General features: G+C 43.2%; 1 protein-coding gene across 1 annotated transcript; it reads left to right on the top strand.

Moving 5' to 3' along the window:
* Nucleotides 1-322: 322 nt before the first annotated feature.
* SRD5A1 (steroid 5 alpha-reductase 1) lies at nucleotides 323-23,321 on the top strand. Its single transcript, XM_039329295.1, has 5 exons — nucleotides 323-1,319; nucleotides 6,694-6,860; nucleotides 8,311-8,412; nucleotides 11,439-11,589; nucleotides 22,572-23,321. Exons 1-5 carry the CDS (start codon nucleotides 973-975, stop codon nucleotides 22,636-22,638), a joined length of 834 nt encoding a protein of 277 aa, XP_039185229.1. The 5' UTR covers nucleotides 323-972; the 3' UTR covers nucleotides 22,639-23,321.
* The last annotated feature ends 51 nt before the right edge of the window (nucleotides 23,322-23,372 follow it).

Here is a 23,372-nt window from a genome sequence, read left to right on the forward strand (position 1 = left end):
AGTAAAAATCTTTCCAACTTAGGTGGGAAAGCAACAATTTTGAATCAGAGCTGAAAAACATGTTTATTGAAAGAAGAAAGTCAGGAAGCAGTGTATGGTCCACTGTATACAACATAGAAAGTACATATTTGCTCCCTTTCTCTTTTCTTCAAGAGAAATGGTGAACGAGTAAACCACAGCAAGCTAATCTGTTCATTCATCTATCCTTTTTTGCTCTTCATGCAATATTAAGTGAAGACTTCAGAGTCTAACATTTTCTTTCCTTCTGCAAGACTATTGGCTAACTCATCCTCTTTCTTTGGACAATGCAAGCACAGAGGAGTGGATTTAGCCAACCAGATGAAATGGGGGGGGGCTTTTTCCTATGATTCTCCCCAGAGAATCAATGGATCCAATCCACACTACTTTCCCATTAGAGGCAGAAAAGAGGTAAGTGCGGCTTCAGTGAGTGATCGTACAACTGAACTAGAATATTAAGCAAGCCAAAGAAAAGAGCTGCTCAAGGTTTGCTTCTGGGTAGCATCAAGGGCTAAAGCTTCCCTTCTTACAGAGCCGGAGCAACCGCAAGTGGATAATGCGAGCTGTTGGTGCCTTGTTTTCCTGTAGATACGGCACAGCTCGAAGCAGCACGAGCAATTTCAACGATCGTGAAATGGGAACCAAGGGAAGCAACGAGTCACCAAATTCTTACGAGCTGAGCTGACCCTTCTATGATTGTTACCTTTTTCACGTCCCGGAGATAAGCTCCGCCCCGTGAGCCAGATTTTCCCGACCTCTCGGCGCTTTTACGACGCTAACACCCCACTCCACCCCGCGAATGGCCTTCGGTCCTTATGTCACGCCCGAGCAATTACCAGCCCACCGTGGAAAGAGAGATGGCGACATGCGACCTTGGATTCCAGAGCGGCCGGGGTGCCGAATAAAAAGCTGGGCGGCATAAGCGCTTTCTCCACACGCTTCCTCTTAGGGGCGATGGAGGCGGCGGCGGTATTCGCGAGCAGCTCGCTGTGCTCCGGAGCTTTCTGGCAGCGCATCTCCGGCCCGCAAGAAGAGCGGCTGCTGAAGCTGATGAGCTGCGCGTTGGTGGGCTTCGTAAGTTTGGCAGTGTTGTTCAGACTCCACCGGAGAGGGGCACCGTACGGCCGCTACGCTTCAGCCTCTTACGGCTACCCTGTTCCTGCCAACCTGGCCTGGATGGTACAAGAAGCGCCTTCCTTTCTGTTCCCTGTAATGCTCGCACTGTGCAGCGACGGCGCCCGTCTCAGCTTCTGGCCCAACCGATTTCTGCTGGGACTCTTCCTCATCCACTACTTCTACAGGTTGGCTGGACAGGGGAGCGGGGTTTATCAAGCCGATCCGGATGTCTATCGGCGCAATCCCTGGCGGCTGCATTCCTGCTTATGTTCTTCCACCCAGGGACGCCGCCTTCCTCCATGAGTATGCTGCACCGCTTCTAGTTGTCCCCCTCCTCTTTACTTATACGGCCAGCTGCTTCTGCACCCTGCTCCTTGAGCGAGTCACCAGTCGATTCGCTTCAATCGGCCCTAGTGCTCTTAGTCGTCCCGCATCTATCAGCATGTTAATGGGTTCACAAGCTGTTTTTCCGCCCGCAGTCGCTCTCCTAGTGCCGCGTGCAAACGGCCAGAGGCTGGCCATCCAGCCGCTTTTGCTCTTCGCCCTCCTCCCCCCTCTCTCATTTGAATTCGGGGCACGCTATAGGCTCATAGTCCTTGATGGTCACGATTGTTTCACCTACAGCCCCGCCGTTCCGATCCTCCAAGGAGTGGGGTGGTTGCATTTGTCGTGAATTTCAGTGCTGTCCCTCCTACCCCCTAAGTGTCTGGTAAGCAGGTAAGAGGTCTATATGTCAGTTGATTGAGTTCTCGTCAGACAGCCAGGCCTCCTTGCCCCCTTGGTGGCATCTCGAGATATGGCCTCAGCATTGGCAAGATCAAACATGTGGCCATGACTATATATATAAATGAACCTCCATCAAGAATCAGAGCTCTAATTGCAAAAACTGGCTGTGCTGGAGTGAATATTATTATTTTCTTCTAGTCTTTCTTTTTTTTAATGTTGTGGTATACAGTTTGAAAAACCTATTTTCAAAGGAATTTCCTACTTTTTTAGATTACCTTTGAATAAAGTTTAACCAGGAACAGGACTAGTTAGTTAAATATTATAGAAGTCAGTTTTACATAAAAAAGATCAGCCAGTATGGCTGTAGCTTATTTGTTGAAGTCAGTTCTGAGGAGCTTTCAATGGGGCTCTGGCCAATTATTATAGATAGAATTTTAAAACAGCATCTTTGACAGAGAACATAGATGACAGCATCTTTCAGAGGTGGATTTGGGTAGGGCTGAAAGTATTAAGCTAAACATCTGAATTTAAATCCTGGATTTATTTAAAGCTTTGTTGCCTTTTCTCTTGATTAGATTACTGTCCATGTCCCTCTTCTTCATCATTGTCAGTTTATTCTTCAAAACTCATAAAAAGTAAAGTTCAGAGAAGAGCTCAGTCAACAACAGATGCGTATAAAACCCTACATTTTGTGAGGACTGATAAAAGAAACTCTGTATGGGTCTATGCATTGCACTAATTCATTGGGGCTTATATATTGGATGACCTTCTATGGAGTCTCACAGAGGGTTTGAAATTTGAAGCCATAATACTATAAGCACCAGCTGCAGTTTATAAGAAGTTACAGCAACTATGGCCATCTGACAAAATTTTAAAATTCAGTTCATTCTTGTATTGTGCATATGAAGAATAATAATTCCATATTTATTTATCTGTTTGTTTGTTTGTGTTATGACTGTTTGGGTTGCATCGTGAGTATATTATAGTGAGAAGTGGTGGAACCCAAACATAAAACTGATACCTAGGTTTCGCAACTTTTAAAACAGAAAATTAGTTTCTTGTAATTTCCTCCCAATGCTCTTTCAAAGAGAAAGTCTTAATAATTTCCTCAGATTTCAGGGTTTGTCCCAACTATAGCTTTATATTAGTTCCACTTCAATGTAAAAATTAAAATACCACTTCTATCTATGGAAGGGTGGGGCTGCAATCCCCTTCCTTCTCACTTTCAGATGTTTTCTTTTGCTTCTTGGGGGTCTTTTCCAGGCAATCCAGTTGTAAAATAGAAGAGAAAAGATCTATATTCTCACCCAGTTCCAAACACGTTGTTCACAATCTGTTCTAGTTGGTTTTTTTGCTTTGGTTGTTGGTGGCTTGGGCTAGTCACAGAAGTGCAACTAGCTTTTCTCCTGCCAGTTTGGAGGGCTTTCCCTGGGTCAAATGGATCAACCACCATCTTTCTGTGATCGACAGGGGTCCCCTCCTTCATCGCCTCTCCGGGGTGACTTTAGACCCATTTAGGGTTCCCTGGCAGGATGAAACCAGCTGTAGGGTACGGAGCCCCACAATCCCTTGGCTGTGTCTCTATGACATGAACTGGAAGTCAACATTTTTTTTATTATTTTTTGTTCAATATTTTCAGCTTGGTCTGTGTCAAGTTCTTCCCAAGAATCTAGGTTGTTGTAATGTATCGGCATAGTATATGTACAGATCCAAGCAGGTTGGTTTATTTTATATATGATGGATTCAGCCCATTTTACATCATTACATCAGCTAATATTACATAGCCCTCCTTAAAAAAAAAAACAGCCAAGTGTTGCCTCTGAATACCAATATATTGCCCACCTATCACACAGCACTTTCAGGAACAATAAAGGGATATATAAATGTACTTGTAAAATAGTACAGGGCATTCAACGTTAATCTAGACAAACTGCAAATTTATTTTTATAGTACTCTTAAATCATTTATGTCATGTCTTTTTCTCACTGTTGAGCATGTGAGATGGTAGCTTTAATGTTATTAGACTGTTCAAAATCCCTAGCAACAATGTGTACTGCTTGACCCAAACAGACAACGTGATATCATTTATTTCCTTTGTCCTCATTGTACTCATTCACAATTTATGTAGATCAGTATTTCTAAACTTTGGCCACTGTAAGATGTGTGGACTTCAACTCCCAGAATTCCTCCTGCCATCTTTTGGAGGATGATAGTCCCATCTTTTTCCAACAACATTGATAGCTCTTCACTGCATATACTAGCCAGCATATGTGGGAATACTTATTTTGTTACCCTACATGGGCATATGGAGAATTCCCTGATAGACTTGAAGTTGGACATGACCTCTTTTCCCCATTCACCCATGGTCACATGTTCAGAAATTAGAAATATAATTAAATAATTTAAACAAAGTAATGGTCCAGACTCAGATATTAGGATAGGATAGGATAGGATAGGATAGGATAGGATAGGATAGGATAGGATAGGATAGGTTAGAGGATAGGATAGGATAGGATAGGATAGGATAGGATAGGATAGGATAGGATAGGATAGGACAGGACCTTGGAGTTCTTCTAGTCCAGCCCCCTGCTCAAGGAGGAGAACCTATACCATTTCAGACTAGTGACTGTCTAGTGACTAGTCTCTTCTTAAACACCTCCAGTAATGGAGTGCCCATGATTTTTGAGGGCAAGCTGTTCCACTGGTTAATTGTCCTCACTGTTAGGAAGTTTCTCTTTAATTCCAGGTTGCTTCTCTCTTTGGTCAGTTTCCAACCATTGTTTCTTGTCCTGCCCTCTGGTGTTTTAGAGAATAGTTTGATGCCCTCTTCTTTGTGGCAGCCCCTCAAATACTGGAATATTGCTATCATGTCACTCGTGTTTCTTCTTTTGTATGACGTAATAAAAAATGGTGGATCCCAATGTTAGTTTCACTTTTCACAACAATAGATTGTTCAGACATGATACCAAAGGATTGGGGCTTAGCTATTTTAATACTAATATATAAGAAAGGCAAGAAAGATGATTCAGCTAACCCAGGGGTAGGCAACCTTGTCTCTTTTATGACTCGTGGACTTCAACAGCCAAGGTTGCCTACCCCTGAGCTAACCCAACCAGTTTCCTAAATCATATCAGCAAAATGTATGCCAAACTTCTACAGGAGAAACTGATCGGCTTGAATCCAAGGAAGTTCTGAGCAATAAGTATGCTGGATTTAGAACACAACAATTAATATTACACCATGCCTTGGTGCTGCAATACCAAGTGGAAAATTATGCTCACAATTCAGGACAATCCCTCTATGCCACATTTATCAATTTCAGCTTTTGACACAATATCTAGAACAGTGTTTCTCAACCTTGACAATTTTAAGGCATGTGGACTTCAACTCCCAGAATTCCACAGCCAGCAATGCTGGCTGTGGAATTCTGGGAGTTAAAGTCCACATGCCTTAAAATTGTCAAGGTTGAGAAACACTGATCTAGAACTAAAATTCCATAATTTTTTAAAAAATGCCGTAAGTGACAAACACCTATTCTTGCTGTGTATCAAAATGCACGAGAACACAAAATTGAAGGTCAGGTGCAGTAATTATGGACACACATAAGGAGAGGAATTAGACAGGGATGTGTAAGTAGGAATAATTTTTCAAGCCTCAGGAAACAGAAGTGCCAACCTGGACTATGTATTCCACAATACATAAAGAGCTGCCAAACAATACAAATTTCTCATTTTTCCAGAGGAGCACAGTTTATCTCTGCTGCAGTGATTTGCAGACACCTACAAATCTTCCTGGGAAACAGCAATCCCAAAGAAAGTGAGCCTTTATGCTTCCTTAACCATCTTAACCTTAGAATTCGATCAAGCTAGATCAATACTAAGACAAAGGGTCTTAGATATAAAAGGTCAAACAGAAATTGTGGATTTCTCTCACAATATAATTGTAAATAACCACATTTTAGTGTCCAAACTAGCCTCCTATCATATCACAGTTGTCAAATTTAGGAGAGTTTTATTCTTAACTCCATGTAATGTTCTCCCCACAGCTCTGGGAATGGAAATGTAGGGGGGGGGGAAACATATGAAACCCCATATTGCCCCTATATGGGTACTATAGAAATCACAGCCCATCTTCTTTTGTATTGTCAGTTCTATAGGACATTTGCATCTAGTTGATTACCCCCCTTTTATTTAAATTTCCAGGGCACTCTGATAGCTTTTATTTGCACTGTTAAAATAAATGTATTTCTCGAAAATAGCAAAATTTTGCTATATTATGCATAAGCTTTGCCCACAAATGTTTGCTAATGATTCTTCTTGTTAGGGGATAGTTTTGTGTTGCTCATTTTATTGATTGTATTTTTATTGGTCAATGACCGAAATAGTTATGTCATCTGGTCTAGATGTATCAATATTTTAACACTATTACTACTATTGTAGTTACTGCTGACAAGTTATTAAGTGTGCCTGATAGGCTGAGATGAGGGATGTTTTCACCCCAAAACAATATATTCAATCAGGAAATGGTAAATTCTGGGTGCTCCATCACTGGAGACTTTCAAGACGAAACTGGACAGCCATTTGTCTGGAATAGTATAGGTCTCCTGCTTGAGCAATATGCACTACATATTTCAGAAATTTAAATATTAGCAGAAGATATGTTTGTGTGCATGCATATGTATTTACTTTTAGGGTTGCTTGTTTTGAGTTTTTTAAAATGGAAAGTGATCTAATGATAGTGTTTTGCTTTTGAACATATGCCTATGCAAATGTGTGTGAATTACTGTATGTTCAAAATTTCAATTAAATCAAAATTTTATTTTTCATATTCCAGATCATTCATCTTTTCTGTCTTAATTCGTGAAGGAAAATCAGTACCATTTTTTATATTTATGTCAGCATTTATATTCTGTTCATATAATGGATATTTGCAAGGCCGGAGTTTAACTAATTATGCAGAATATTCATCTAACTGGCTGACAGAACCATGTTTCATTCTTGGTGAGTCAGTTCAAGTAATACATATATGTCAGATTGTCAACAATTGAGCTTTGTTTCTTATCCTGAATGGTTAAATCCTCTCTCTGTTAAGCTTTTTTCCCCCCCTTTTGTCAAGCTGAAATGGTACCTTCTTGAGAAACGCATCCCCATTTACTACTGTAGTGAAATAAAAGTCCTAGAGAAAGAAGTGATTCATATTTTTTTAGCTATTTAAATCATCAGAACATGTAGTCACAACATTTTTTTCCCCAGTGTTATTTCTTTTTGTGTTTCTGACCCACTCAAAATGGCTTGCATGGCACCATATCTTAATTTTACCCCTAAAACAACCACTAAGGTAGGCTTTGTTGAACGAGAATAATTAAACTAAGAAATCCATGAGCAAAGAGGTGGGGGGAGTGGGCAAGCAGATGTATCTCTTAGCTACTATCCTATGGAAGTTAGCATAGTTAGTGGTCTGTTCTTGCTCTGGGGCAAGGAAACTGCAAATTTTTCTTATAACCTTCATGTATCCTATGAAATGGCCTTAGTCTGAGCCATAACCAATTTGTTTACGAACTATTGCTTATCTTATTTCGTTACAAAAAAAATTATGTAAGACTGTTTGTTCACCTGGTTGTTTAATTCTTTTAATTCTCACCCACATCCTCAGAGTAACTACCACTTTTCATGCCACCTAGATGGCAATTTGGACTAAATTCTGTACATGTAATGTGCTTGTTTTGAAAAAGAATCTCACTACAGAAATCTCTGGTTTTTATGTCTCTGCCAAGCTGCAAGGGAAAACAAGCAAATGGCTCTAATCTCATCAATATCTGGCAGGATTGAATGAAATTTTCAGGCGTATCATCAATTCTGAGTTATTCATAGTTTTGATTATTAATTGGACCAGAATTCAGAACTCACAGTAGCATTGTATAAAGGACTCTCTCCAGCTTGGGACTTCAATCAGATTGAATAAAGCCAATAAAGGTAGTCCTTGACTTATAACCATTCTTTTAGTGACTGCTCAAAGTTACAACAGCATTGAAAAAAGTGACTTGTGACCATTTTTTTACACTTATGACCATTTCAGCATCCCCATGGTCCTATAATCAAAATTCAGATGCTTGGTAACTAGTTCATATTTATGGTGGCTGCAGCGTCCCTGGGTCATGCGATTACCTTTTGCGATCTTTTGACAAGTAAAATCAACGGGGAAGCCAAATTCACTTAACAAGCATGTTACTAACTTAACAACTACAATGATTCTCTTAACAACTATGACAAGAAAGTCATAAAATGGGGCAAAACTCACTAACAACTGTCTTTCTTAGCAATGAAAATTTTAGACTCAGTTCAGTGAACCACTTTTTCTAGCATTTATACACAACAATTATTGACTACTTATATTATTTTTAAAAGATTAAACTCTAAATTTCAATTCATTGCTTTAATATGTTTATTCCAGGAATTGCAGCCTGGCTAGGTGGCTTCGTGATTAACGTGCACTCTGATAATATTTTGAGAAACCTAAGAAAACCAGGAGAGACTGGATATAAAATTCCAAGAGGTAAGGGTTGCAAATGTTTAATTAATATTTAAATATTTTTGCATTTAAATATTCTAATTATTGATTGCCAGAGCTCCAAAGCTTGAATCACAATTTCTTTGTTAATTGTGATTGGTACAGAAGTTGATTAAATAATTAAAAAGTGTTATGCGTGCTAAGCAGAATCATCTTTCAGTTAATCTCCATCCCTTGTGACCTGGATAGATACAATCATACATCTGGCATCATATGAAAATGGTTTGTCATTGCTGCTTTCTTATTTCTGGCTACTTTGTTTTGTAGGATAATGAGTTCACAAAATAAGCCTGAAAAAAGAGTTGAAATCTCTCTTGAATTCATTATAATCACACCAATATTTTCAATATATTGTAGATTCAAGTAGTTCTCGTCTTACAACAGTTTGCTTAGTGCAGTGGTGGGATTCAAATACCTGAACAACCAGTTCTCTGCGTGGATGCAGGCCTGGGCCTCCAAGGCCTAGAATGGACTTCCCAAAGTGACATCCACGCTCTTCCTGTGGGCCGTTCTAGGCCTGGGAGGCCTCCTCCAGGTCTCCGAAGCAACATGGGTTTAGCTGGTTCTCTGCCCCGAACCAATGCAAACCAGCTGAATCCCACCACTGGCTTAGTGACTGTTCAAAGTTAAATGGACCTCCCAAAAAGCATTTATGATCTGAATTCAAAGTTTTGACAGCTGGCTCCCGTAGTCACGTGATCATATTTTGGAAGTATGGCAACCAGTCTGCATTTACAGCTGTTTCAGCATTTCATGGTCATATGGCAGGGATTTACAATGTATTACAGCAGAAATCAGTGTTAACTTTCAATTCGCAGTAAAAAAACCCAGCCATTGCACAGAAAGGGTTCGCTTAATGACCACTACAAAAAAATTTCATAAAATTGAGTTAATCACATAATGACCTGCTTAACCACTGGAATGACTTATGACCATCAGTTCCAGCTTGATTATGGTTGTAAGCTGAGGACTATCTGTAAGGCTACACATGTAGTAGAAAATATTACATATTTTCCAAAAATTTATCTGTAACAAGATAGGTGATATTTGATAATTCCTGGTCTATAACTCCAGGTTCTTCCAAAATATATGATATTAGTTTATTTGGACTCTTCTTAAAGAGAAGAGTAAGGCTACACATATAGTAGAGAATATTACATATTTTCCAAAAATTTATCCGTAACAAGATAGGTGATATTTGATAATTCCTGGTCTATAACTCCACGTTCTTCCAAAATATATGATGTTAGTTTATTTGGACTCTTCTTAAAGAGAAGGGACCACAAGGTGCATTCAATGTATTTTCAGTATGGCTGGATTCATGCATAACACTATACCATGATTTGTTCATTAAACAACAATTGACCAGATCCAAATAATTTGTTATAAACTGTAGCACACAAGATGCAGTGTTTGAGTTGGCTTAGATGGCAAGCCAAAACTAAACTGTGTTATTAGATGCATGAACCAATTTGTCATTTTTAAAGGTATTAAGAAAATACCTAAGAAAAAGCAACTTAAACTAAATATGGAGTTGCAAGAAATGCTGGTAGAAATAAGGATATAGCACAACATTTACCCCAACAAACCAAGAGGAATATTCATCAGCTTTCTGAACAACATATTCTTTATCTGTTAGTAGAGAAGAGATTATTCCGGTGTTAAGTTCCATAATTTAGTGAGAATGTTTTGCCTTGCTGCCATTTCAAATTTTGTCCGCTCGGGCTCAATGTTTGTGTTCTCCTTTATTTGTTCTACTGATACCGTTTTAATCAATATTTTTCATGGCAAGACTGTGAAGAAAACCTGGAATGTATCTGACAAATTCAAGGCTTCAGTGGCCCTGCCTGCTATTGGCTTCTTGAAAAACTGGAATATAATAAGGCCTTGTGTTTCTCTGCTTTTAGTGGAAAAAAACAATAACAGCTCACCTGCTTCTGGTTTGACCAAGCAGATTTTAGTTAGATTTTTCCTTCATTGCTTTGCAGGTAGAAGGCCAAATATTGGGTGCAAGGAGGAGTTTATTACCTAGGAATTAGCTGAAAATTGCCTATTTTTCCACTCATTTATGCCCATCTGAACAAAGTTCAGGGTTTTATTAGAGCAGGTTTGATAAAGAATAATGCAGTAGATGGAGAAAAAAGTCATATACAACAAACCCAAAATAATACTGTTGAACTATGTCTCCTAACCTCGTTGCTCTTTGTCCAAGGGCTTGGTTGGTATCCCATAAAAATAATGCAGAATTATGTTTTTTTGAGACAGAGGATGAAGCCAAAAAGAGGTGGGGGGAAGCCTTCTTCCCCAAACTAAAATACAGTTATAACTGGCAAAACTGTCTATCAACAGAATTTAATCTACAGCAGTGGTTCTCAACCTTTTTAATGCCGCGACCCCCAACCAGTCGTAAGCCGAGGACTACTCAACCAGTCATAAGTCGAGGACTACTCAACTGGTGCAGCACCGTTTGCAGAATGGGACTTTTGGCGGGCTCAGCAGGGCAGAGACAGCCTGGACAATTCCTATTGGCTTTTGAAAGCAATAGAATTAGACTCTATTCAAGAGAGTCTATTCTATTGGCTTTCAAAAGCCAATAGAATAAAAGGGAGTAGCACAGCTAAGGAAAAGGCGGGAAAAAATGGTGGACTGCGTTGTTTGGCGACCCCCATGAAATGGTCGTTTGACCCCAAATGGGGTCCCGACCCACAGGTTGAGAACCACTGATCTACAGTATTCCATTTTAAAAGGACAGTACCACAAAACTAGGGAGAATTAGGATCTTGAACGTTTGGAATAAAAATGATAATCTTATGATTATTTCTTTTGCTTTAAAGGTATGGTTTCCTCTCCTTTAGAGAGGTCCTAAAGCTTGAAAATCTTGGTGTTAACTAATTTCTTTGATTTATTTCATTATTCACTATCGATGTGGTTGAACAATATTCAAGATAATTCCAGTTTGCATTTGTTGCATTTTATTTGCCAAGTCAATAATTCAGCTTTTTTTTCTGTAGGAGGAATGTTTGAATATGTAAGTGGAGCTAACTATTTTGGGGAGATTGTTGAGTGGTGTGGATTTGCTCTTGCATGCAACACACTAGAAAGTACAGCTTTTGCCATCAGTACATTGCTGATATTAGGAAGCCGAGCATATATACATCACCAGTGAGTTTTCCAAAATCTTAATTTCTCTTGAATGTTCATTTAAGTTTATATGATGATTGTCACAAATACTTGCTGTCTATATATCCTGAAGTTATTGTAGACATACAATATTACATTTATTGTACAATTTGTCAAGGAAAATATAGTTAAGCTAAACATTCGGTTCATCTATATGTTGGTTGGTTTTTGAAAATTATGTTTTTTTATTAAAGTTATTTCTCAATAAAGAACAGTAATTATCTTTAAAACATCATGTAATTTAGATAGCTCATTTGCAAGAAAGTTCTGATTAATATTTCAAAGTGAACCTGCTTGATTTCAAACACTTGAATTAAACTTTGAGATATATTATAAACAAGCCCACAACATATCCCCAGAAACAGTGAGACATGGATGATGCCCTGTCTCTTCCATGGGTATTGCATGAAGGAAAATCAGTAATCTTTTATCTAGAGAATGTCCCTTGAAGGAATAGGAGTACAAATCATAATCACCCTTACAAACCAACCACAGACACACCGCAACATGCCCCCTGCCTATTTTCCTATTTCCCCCTGCCTATAACAAGACTGCATCTGATTTGCTTTGTCCATATCATGCATACAAATTCACTGGAGAAGTCAATGTTGCTAGGAATGGTTAGTGGTTCAAGAAGAAAGAGCAAGCGAAGAACTCATTGGCTTGATACCATCAAAGCTGATACAAAGATGAACATCCAACAACTGAAAGAAGCTGTGTTTAATAGGGTAGCAAAGATACAAAGATGAACATCCAACAACTGAAAGAAGCTGTGCTTAATAGGGTAGCATGGAGAGCACTTGCCTATAAAGTCAAGAGTCGGACACAGCTGAACTGTTAAAACTACTACTAATTACCTCAAAAACATCATGTAATTTAGATAGCTCATCTGCAAGAAAGTTCTCATTAATATTCCAAAGTAAACCTACCTGCTTTCATACAGTTGCTGTCAAACCCTCAAACTATCTATTCATTTCATTTCATTTTCGGGTACTGCCATTCCGTTGGGAGGGGGGAAACTCTGTGGGCTTTGAGATGTATTTCCTTTACTTGGTTCTTTTCACCTTTGATGTATCACTCTGGGTATGAAAGGGAGGAGGAATGTGCCTGGGGCCATCTGTCTTATCTGTGCTGTGCTGGGAAGAGACTGGGAGGAACATGGAACTCCTGAGAACTATAGTTTCTCCAGTACAGGAGATGGATAATCCACGGATGGGTTTTCTCTGTCTGCCTGCTCTTGAGACCAAGTAGCCAAAGCTTGACACGCCCCCACTTCCTGTGGAGTCCATTCTTAACTTGGTCTCTGCTCGAAGAAGACTCGTTTTGGCGTGGCTCTCAGCTTATCAGGTTAGACAAGAAATCCATTGATTGATTATCCCTTGATAATTGGCTTCCCCTTCCCAAAAAAAAAAAAAAATATTTTCCACCTATAGGAATTTAACCACAAAATTTTCTGGGGATCAGTCCTGATCTCAAACCTAAAATTAAAAAGGGGATTGGTGGGGAGGGAAATTTCCCCACAGATATCAGACAGCCCCAGGGCTCTGGGGGGTGAAAAGGGGGGGAAGAAGGCATCAGCAGAGACTACTTGCTGAACCTTTTCCCCAACCACTAAGTTTTCCTTGGGATCATCCCTGATCCTATATTAAAATTGAAAAAGGGGGTGTGGGGGGGGAAAACTCCCCACGGATCCCAGTCAGCCCCAGGGCTCTGGAGGTGAAAAAGGGGGGGAACAAAGGCATCAGCAGAGACCACTTGCTGAGCTTTCCTCCCCAACCTTCCAAGGGATTTTTTCCTCAAATTGGGGGAAAAAATAACAATCTCCAGGTCCGGATTCAAACTTGAATTCGGATCATCGGAGATTCCCTAGCAGCCCAGGGCAACCGCGGGCGCCATTTTAGTTGCCGTTTTCAGACCACAAAGGCAATCCCTGGCTGGGATTCCCTTAAAACGTCACAGCGCGCCAAATTTAAATCCCCGGGCACAAGCAGCTTCTGGGAGGCTGCGGAGCTTATTTTCAGAGGGAAACAAGCCGCGGCCACCCTCCTTTTTAAAAAGCAGAAGCACAGGAAGGGAGTAAGCCCCAACCAAGAAACGGAGGCTAGAGAACCCTCCTGGGATCCGCAAAGCCCGTTTTCAGGGAGAAACGAGCTGCGGCTGCCATCTCTTGCCAGAGAAAGGCAAACCGAGCTTAAGGAAGCTCTACATCATATCTGGAATCACTGATAGAGGCGGAATAGGAGCGCACAACCAGCGCTCCACCCCCGATACACACATATAATAATAGGACAAAATATAATAATAATAAAAATAGATACATAAATTTTAAAAATAATAATAATAATAATAATTTAAAAAAAAATTTTTTTTTAAAGCTAAAAATTAAGCGACTGCAGGGCCAACAGGCCTAAAGGCAGAACACACAATATTATCATCATCACCATTAGTGTTGTTGTTGTTATTATTATTATTATTTTATTATTGTTGTTGTTCCTATTATTAGTATAATAGTAATAGTATTAATAAGAATAAATTCCGCTCTAGGTGACCGCCATTTGATACCTGTTGTGTATTAAGTCAGGCCTACAGACCCTTTTGAGGTCGCCACTGATATTTTTTGCCTCCCTTTTCCTTTTTCTACTGGTGCACGTTGCCTGGTCACCTAAGGCCTCCGGGCGGAACCCAAAGAGTGGTTCCAAATGTGCCTTCGGTACCTCCCTCAGCTACCGTGACCTTAGCCCAGAGAGAATATTTTTGTTGTGGTCGGGTGATCAGGGGAACAGTCCTGGTACTTGTTCCAATTTCGCTCCCGCCAATACTTGCATGCCTGAGCGTCTTCTCAGTTTTTCTGGGACTGCTCAAGCGGAATGGAGGGACCCTCGTTGCCTCAATCCATGAGCACGACCCCTCCACCTCCCAATTACGGCTGCAACACACCTTCTGACCAGAAAGCGGCAGGCAAGTGCAAAGCGAAGACAAAACACTCGCTCAAGAGGCCCTCCAAGTTGGCGGAAAAGCAAGCCAGCCATAGGCACCAGGCCCTGGAGAAGGAGTTCTCCAGAGCGCAGAGGCAGGCCCAATTGGAATTGGTTCAAATAGCGGCCACCGAGATGGAATTACCATTGGGTCCATCCACATCAACCCAGAGCGCGTGGTCCATTCCAGGAACACCGCAACCACTGGATCCGCCATCTACATCAGCCCAACAAACAACCACGGCGGCAGGCACAACCACTGAGTCCAACTCTCCACCTGCGGTCCCCACACCCAAAGGTAATGACATAGGGGACATCTGGGCAGATGGACGGCTAGAGGCCCTATTAACCAAAGTGGTGGACCGAGCCCTAGCACAGCGCTCCGCCCACCACGACCAGGGGCCCTCCATCTCAGCCATGCCACACGCGGAACTCCCCTCAGAGTCCTCAGGCATTCAGGAACCCGTCTCCCCGGCCCAGTCCTCCATGAGTGGTTATTCGTCACCACAAGAGGAGGATCAACCTGGGATCTCTATGTCAGAGGATGAGGAACTTCCCCCTGAGCCCCCCTCAGGGGGATTATTTAATCCCAACAGCTTCCTCACGATACTACGCAAGGCCACAGCCATTGCGGACATGGGGACGGATCAGTTTTCTCAGCCGCAAGCGACACCGGCCACCACATCCAGACCGTATTCGTAGAAAAGGTGACAACGCAACACCATATACCTTGCCCCGCCATTTTCCTGACAGGGATCAAGAAGCCATGGGACTCTCCCGCTTCCTTCCCATCAGTGAGTGGTACGGACAAAAAATTATACAGCACTGCCACAGACCTCAATGAGGCCTTAGAAATTCCTAAAGTAGATGAAGCCTGGACCCCCTTGGTCTCCCAGACAGCCATGGCTGGGGACCTAATGGAGGCCCTTAAGGCAGATGACAAAAAGTGGGAACAAGCCTTTCGCAAAACCCACCAGACAGCGGCATGGGCCATCAAAGCAGCCACCTCGGCCTCCTTTTTTGTCCGGGCCACCCTCATCTGGTTGCAACAACTACAAAACATAGTTCCTATGGAGGACATACGAACACACCAGGACCTGGCTAAGATGGTAGCAGCCACGGAATACGCTGCAGACGCAACGTTCCAATCGGCCATTTTTTCATCCAGATCCATAGCATCCAACATAATTGCCAGGAGAATGCTAGGGCTAAAACACTGGCAAGCTGACACCAAGGCTAAGTGGCGGCTAGCGACCACCCCTTACTCAAGCAACGGTCTGTTTGGGGAGGCCTTGGACCCCTATCTTGTAGAGAACAAAGACAAGCGGAAGGTCATGGCACACTTGAACAAAAGGTCAGACAAACGTACCACACCTTACTTTCGTAGGCAGTCCTTTCGCCAACCGACAACCACGCCTATCAGTCAGGCACCCAAGCCATTCACTCCCAGGCAGAACAAACCGTACGGCCGCCCCTACGACAGACCGGGGTTCCAGCCCAGACAACAAAACCAGTCGAGACGACCCTTTCGTGGAACGGGTCGTCCGTACCGGAAGACAAAATGACTCCTACATAGACCTACCCATTGGAGGAAGACTAGCTCACTTCTTCCACCAGTGGGAGCAGACCTCCCCGGACAACTGGGTACTACAAACCATCCAGTCCGGGCTGTCCCTGGAGTTCCTGGTCACACCCCCAGACCGACTCATCAACTGCTCGGTCTCCAGGAACCCCACCAAACGCAAACTCATGCAGGAGGCCATCCAACACCTGTTGGACATTCAAGCCATAGAACCGGTCCCAGCGGAATACAGAGGCAGAGGATTTTACTCCATCCTCTTCGTGGTTCCAAAGACTTCAGGAGGATGGAGGGCAATCCTGGACCTAAAAAACCTCAACCGCTACATCACATACAAAAAATTCAAGATGCAATCCCTTCAGTCCATCCTGGGAAGCATCAGAGAAGGAGACTTCCTGGCATCGATAGACCTCACGGAAGCCTACCTTCACATCCCCATCCACCCAAACCACCGCCGGTTCCTACGTTTCTGTTACGGGGGAAAACACTTCCAATACAGAGCTCTCCCCTTCGGTCTATCTTCGGCACCCAGGGTATTTACCAAGATACTAGCAGCGGTAGCCGCCAAACTGAGAAAAATCCCAATACGTGTCCAATGTTACCTAGACGACATACTAATCCAAGCAACATCCCTACAGACAGCTCAGGCGGACGTAAGGACCGTCATTCGCGTCCTCCAATTACACGGATTCTCAGTAAACTTTCAGAAGAGCCAGACAGTTCCCTCGTCCAGGCTGCTGCATCTGGGGGCCATGATAGACACAACCAACTGTAGGGTCTATCTCTCCCAAGACCGGGTGGCCGGCATCAGGGAACTGGCTCGCTGGGTTCACAGGCAACGTTCAGTTCCGATACTAACACTTTCCCAATTATTGGGCAAGATGGTATCGGCCATAGCCATTGTACCCTGGGCCAGGCTCCACCTACGGGAACTACAGTGGTTTCTGCTCCATTACCAACGGCAGAACACCAGCGCATCCAACCACCTAGTCAGGGTCACGGCACAAATCCGCAGGGCGCTACGCTGGTGGTGCTCTCGGGCCGTGACCAAGGGGTCACCCTTCAAGGAACCAGTCAGAGTTACCATCACTACAGACGCCAGTCTGTATGGTTGGGGAGCCCATCTGGACTCCCAGTTTGTACAGGGACGTTGGTCCGCCACGGATCTGAGAAACAACATCAACTGGCTAGAACTCAGGGCTATCCACCTAGCCTTGCAACAATTCAAAGACAGAATCAGAGGCCACCACGTTCTAGTCCTAACAGACAACGTAGCAGCCAAGGCGCACATCAATCGGCAGGGGGGGACCAGATCAAAAACCCTGATGACAGAGTCACGACTCCTATTCAGCTGGGTAGAGCCCAATCTGAAGTCACTAAAAGCGGAACACATATCGGGGGTCAACAACCAGCAAGCGGACTTCCTAAGCCGCACCACAGTGGACCCTTCGGAGTGGGGGCTACACCTGAACTTGTTCCTAGACATCTCCCGCAAGTTCGGGTACCCGATCCTCGATCTGTTCGCATCATCAGACAATGCCCAGCTCCCCAGATTTTACTCTCGTTACTTCAACCCGCGAGCAGAGGGGACGGACGCTCTGAGAACTCAGTGGCCTCACGGTCTGCTTTATGCCTTTCCCCCACTACCACTCATACCGGCGGTCATCCGCAAGCTGATTCAGGAGCGGGCAGAAGTGATCCTAGTAGCACCATATTGGCCACAGAGACCGTGGTTCGCCGACCTGATGAACCTGTCTCAGTCGCCCCCATGGAACATTCCCCCTCATCAAGTGTCCCTACACCAGGGAACCATCAGTCACCCGGAACCCCAATGGTTACAACTGACCGCCTGGCACTTGAGCGCCAGATAATGGCACAGGAACTATTCTCTCCCGGGGCCATTACCATAATTCAAGCTTCACGCCGTCCGGCAACAAACCGCATTTATGACTCCACTTGGAAAAATTTTTGCCTTTGGTGCAGGGAACGGCAGTTTGACTTACACAAACTCTACATCCCTCAGATAGTAGATTACCTCTTGGAGGGACTAGACAGAGGCCTTGCCCCCGCGACCATCCGCAGGCAAGTGGCGGCCTTGTCCACCCTCCTCACCTGCACGGATTCGGTTCCCTTAGCTCACCACCCCAGGATCCGCGCCTTTATCAAGGGCGCCTATAATACCAGACCTCCAGTAATTCACAGGTACCTGTCCTGGGAACTACCGTGAGTCCTTCACGCACTCACTCGGTCACCATTTGAACCATTGGCGACCGTTTCCTTGCGACACCTGTCGCTAAAGGTGGCGTTCCTGATTGCCATCACATCGGCCAGACGAATTTCGGAACTGGCCGCACTGTCAGTCAGAAATGACCTATGCATTTTCCACAAGGACAGGGTGGTCCTTAGGTTAGATCCTGCCTTCATACCGAAGGTGAATTCACTCTTTCACAGGACACAGGAAGTAATTTTCCCAAACTTCTGTCCAAATCCAACACATGACCGGGAGCGGCAGTGGCATACATTGGACATCCGCAGAGCCTTGCGGCGTTATATAAAGCGTACAGAACCCTTCCGCAAATCGGAGGCCCTATTTGTGTCCTTCCAAGCGGGCACCTTGGGGTGGAAAGTTTCCGTGGGCACCATTGGAAGGTGGATCCGAAGCTGTATCGCAGAAGCTTACAATGTATCATCCCTGCCGTCCCCAAGTCATCTCACAGCCCATTCCACCCGAAGCGCTGCAACTTCGGCAGCATGGGCTACCCAGGCGTCAATCGAGGAAGTTTGCAGGGCTGCGACATGGTCCTCGCCTTTCCCGTTTATACGACACTACAAGATAGACCGCTTTGCATCGGCGGACGCCTCCTTTGGTAGGAGGGTCCTCCAGCAAGTTGTCTCAGAGATCAATCTACCGGCCTTATCTGTTTCCCACCCCTTGGGACAGTGAGGCTTTGGTACGTCCCATCCATGGATTATCCATCTCCTGTACTGGAGAAGGGGCGTTGGTCTTACCTGAACGCCTTTTCTCAGTACGGAGATGGATAATCCACACCCACCCCAAGGCCAGCAGGCCGCTAGTAGGGAGCTGAGAGCCAATACCTCGTCAATCATCAGCCAATTCGCCCTCGTTAAGAATGGACTCCACAGGAAGTGGGGGCGTGTCAAGCTTTGGCTACTTGGTCTCAAGAGCAGGCAGACAGAGAAAACCCATCCGTGGATTATCCATCTCCGTACTGAGAAAAGGCGTTCAGGTAAGACCAACGCCCCTTTAGCACTCCAGTTCCCATTACAACTTCACACCTATGGATTGGCCGAAATCATACTGGACCATTGGGCACTGGAGAGGGGTTTGAAAGGAGAGTTTTAATGTAATGTTTTGCATGGGATTTCTTCAGATCTTGCTTTGCTATTCTGCTATCACTATGTCCCAATAAAAGTTCCTTTTGAAATGATGTCAGTTTCAGGAGTTCTGCTTTCTTGAGATTGCTAGTTGAGACAGAACCTTACATTAGGCACAATCTGTAAAGTGGTCAGCCTAGAGAGGCATCCACTCTACTGTAGGGACCGTGCATACCATGTCGCTCCATGGCAGCAAGCATGGCAGCGAGCAGGATGAGACTGAGTACTAGGAAGAGTCCACCACCTGAAGAGAGCCCTCCGGATGGATGGAGGAAACAGCTGCCATGGAGGAATCCATGAGGCCCAGGTGGTCGGTTGGCGTGAGGAAAAGGAAAGACTGGGACAGAAGGACCCAACTTTCACCCGAGGCAGCCAAAAATAGGGCTGGAGGTGTGAACTGGAATTACTCTACGACAAAGAGGAAACCAAGGGAGAACAGGACCCCATCGACCAGATCCTGAAACAAGCACTGCTCTTCATAGTGGAAGCCTTTCAGGATTTGAAGGTGAAATCCGAGCAGTTCAGAGGGAGAAGTGAGGACAGACTTGAGGAAGCAGTGCGCAGCAAGAGCGAGTTGGTAATTACTGAAACTGCAGTGGGGGCAGATGGCTGTACTGAGATGGTGGCAACCACCCCAGCCTCCCCAGCTCCAGGGGTTGAACGTCCAGTTAAGTAGCCAGGGAAAAAGCCCTACAGCCTGAACCAAAATTGGTATCCCTTCGGATGAAATTCAATGGAGACCTGCAACAGTTAGGATTCTTCCTTGCTCATGTCCTCACCTACATGCAAGTGTATGGAAGAACCCTCCCCAGCAAGGAAGCTAAAGTCAGGGTTGTCACCCTGGCTCTAGAAGGCACCACAGTCCGGTGGATGGTAACCCTGCTAAACTCTGACACCCAGGACCTCCGAAACTTTAACTGCTTCATGACTGCCTTGAGGCAGCGTTTTGAAGACCATCTAGCCAATCAGAAGGTGTGAGTCCACATAAAAACGATGAGGCAGGGATGCTGCCCTGTAGCCGAATACACAGAGAAGTTCCAAGACTTGGCATGCCGACTCAACTGGCCAGAGGACATCTTGGTGAGCTGCTTCAAAGACAGGCTTAATGATGACCTAAATAATGCCTGCATCGCCCATGGAGCCCCAGCCCACCTGCATGACTGGTGCATCCTGGCCAAAGAAACAGAGATTGACCAGAATCGCAACCAATACCGGTCAGGCAGGGTTTGAAAATGGTCTCTGCCAGAGAAGAAAGGAGAGGCAGGCAAACCCACAACAGCTCAACCGCGCTGAAACGCTTGCTTCAAATGTGGCAAGGAAGGCCATCACACTTTGGAGTGCTGCACAAAGACCCCTGCCAAAAAAGGAGACCGACTATCTGGAGGGAAATCGGTGAAACCTGCTCAACGCCCCAAAGACACAGCCCTGAAGAGTGCAGAGGTTGTGGAGTTCCATCTAGCCCCAAAACTAGGAGGGGGAACTCTGACCCCACCTGAAGACAAACCAGGGACGCCTGGAAGCGACTATGAAGGCAACCCTTGGTGGACTTCTTCTTTTGGGGGGGGCAGCATGTCAGACCCTCAAACTATCTATTAAGTTCATTTCATTTGCGGGTACTGCCATTCTGTTGGGAGAGGGAAAACTCTGTGGGCTTTGAGATGTATTTCCTTTACTTTGTTCTCTTCACACTGATGCATCGCTCTGGGTATGAAAGGGAGGAGGAATGTGCTTGGGACCATCTGTCTTATCTCTGCTCCGCTGGGAAGAAAGCAGGAGGAACATGGAACATCTGAGAACTGCGGTTTTATGACTCCGGTTCTTATAACAACTTTCCATCTATGGATTGACTGTCACTATGGCCCAATAAAAGTTTCTTTTGAAATGATGCCAGTTTCAGGAGTTCTGCTTTCTTGGGATTGCTAGCTGAGGTGGGACCTTACAGTTCCATTAAACTTTGAGATACATTGTAAACAGGCCACAACTTACCCCTGGAAACAATGGGACATGGATGATGTCCCGCCTTTTCTGTGGGTATTATATGGGGGAAATCAGTAAACGTTTATTCACAGAATGTCTCTTGATGGAGTAGAAATGATGTTTTATTGATGAATTTGTGTGGCCACATTTTCAAGCAAAGAAGCTTGCCAAACATCCAGACTTTTGGTTTTGCAATAAATATTTTTAAAATAATTAAAAGACAGCCATTAACTTCCCTTGTGAATTTGTTAGGTTCTATGCCTTTAATGTGGAAGGAATGGACTTATATAGAAACATATGAAAGAAATGTGAACCAGGTTTATAATGATCTGCCATCCATATTTTAAAATTTAAGAAATATCTATTTTAAATAATAGCTCCAACTTTCTGTGTTGAATTATATTCTATAATTTAAGATGCCTGAGAACTGAACAAATATTTCCTGGTTAATGTTAAAAGAGTTTTGAAAATATTATATACCAGTTGTAACAGATTTAAATCAGCTATTACGGTTGCTTGTATTATTTTACTTTTATTTGATGATTTTAGCTGTTTACATTTGTACCTTCTGTCTCTGGATCTCAGCTAAATCAATTTGTTTCTGCTGTTCTTTGAAACTTTTACACTTCTTTTTAGATTTTCATAAGAACTGGAAAAAGATGCATCTGCTTTTAAGAGTTCAGTTGATGATATGCTTGTTTAATGTTTCAACTCATTAAACCAGCTACATCCTTTTTTCAAAAGTCAAAAAGTCAGGCTTTTTAAAATGGATCATTTTGGTGATTTATACTGGTTTTTCCTTATCTGTATTTATTTGACTGTTAGCCCTTTTGAATGCCATATAGGCAGAAAGCAAAGATATAAACTGAAAATCATAATACTTTGTATTTAAAAAATAACTGATTTTTGTGATTGGTAAGAAATATTTTATCATAATGTTATACACATAATGTGAAAAAAATAGAGTTATTTGCCTTTGTTAAGAATTTGACATGTCTAAATCAAACCATTTTTTACTTTTTTTTCTTTTTCTTCAGATGGTATCTCAACAAGTTTGAAGATTATCCACGTTCCAGAAAAATTCTAATTCCATTTGTTTTCTGAATTCTCTATCAGATTCTGTACTTTGATTCTGTACAATGCATTAAAATTGCGGGTGGGTGGTGGTTAGCTAAAACAGGCTTTTTATAGATAATTCTAGGGAAATTCTTCACAATACTAACATTGGGTGATGTAACAATTCCTTTTTTAATATTAAAATCTAAAATCAGCAGAAAACTCTGCTGTTGATTATTAGTAGTTAGTAATTATTAGATTATTAGTAGTTTGAATTTTGATAAGGAGAGATTCATGTTGTTTAAACATGAATTAGAAAGCCATACCTGATATCAGAACATAGATTTGAAAATGGAATGTTCATTGGAGTGGATATTTATATTAAATCTTGTAGAAATAGAGGTCAGGTAGAGGTCATGAGCAACAAACTGTCTACCTCAAATGCCACATGCCTTGAATCCCTGCATGATCTCACCCCGTTCATATCGCCATGGTGATGTAGGAAACTACCCCAGGCTGGTACATGATTTCACCTGGTTCATATGATCTCATCTTGTTCACACCAACAGGATGTAGCAGAAAACTGCCCCTGGCTGATATATTCTTAAGGATTGACAAGGAGAATCTACCAATAAAAATGGCATTGCTATGCTGTTGCTATGCTATCTTTTGCTGCTTGGAAAACTGTATAAAGCAATAAACGCTGCGAAAGGCAGTGAGATATATTGGCATCCTGCTATGACTGGTCTCTGATTCTGACAGCTGGAGGCCCCAGTGAGATC

Source organism: Crotalus tigris, unplaced genomic scaffold (genome assembly GCF_016545835.1).
Source record: "Crotalus tigris isolate CLP2741 ecotype Arizona unplaced genomic scaffold, ASM1654583v1 scf7180000024391.5723578, whole genome shotgun sequence".
Classification (NCBI taxonomy): domain Eukaryota; kingdom Metazoa; phylum Chordata; class Lepidosauria; order Squamata; family Viperidae; genus Crotalus; species Crotalus tigris.

Excerpts from the sequence above, each read along its gene's own strand:
- SRD5A1 (XM_039329295.1), top strand. The coding sequence starts at position 973 with ATGGAGGCGGCGGCGGTATTCGCGAGCAGCTCGCTGTGCTCCGGAGCT. Across the intron at positions 6,861-8,310 it reads AGAACCATGTTTCATTCTTG|GAATTGCAGCCTGGCTAGGT; the intron begins GTGAGTCAGTTC and ends TGTTTATTCCAG. Across the intron at positions 11,590-22,571 it reads CGAGCATATATACATCACCA|ATGGTATCTCAACAAGTTTG; the intron begins GTGAGTTTTCCA and ends CTTTTTCTTCAG.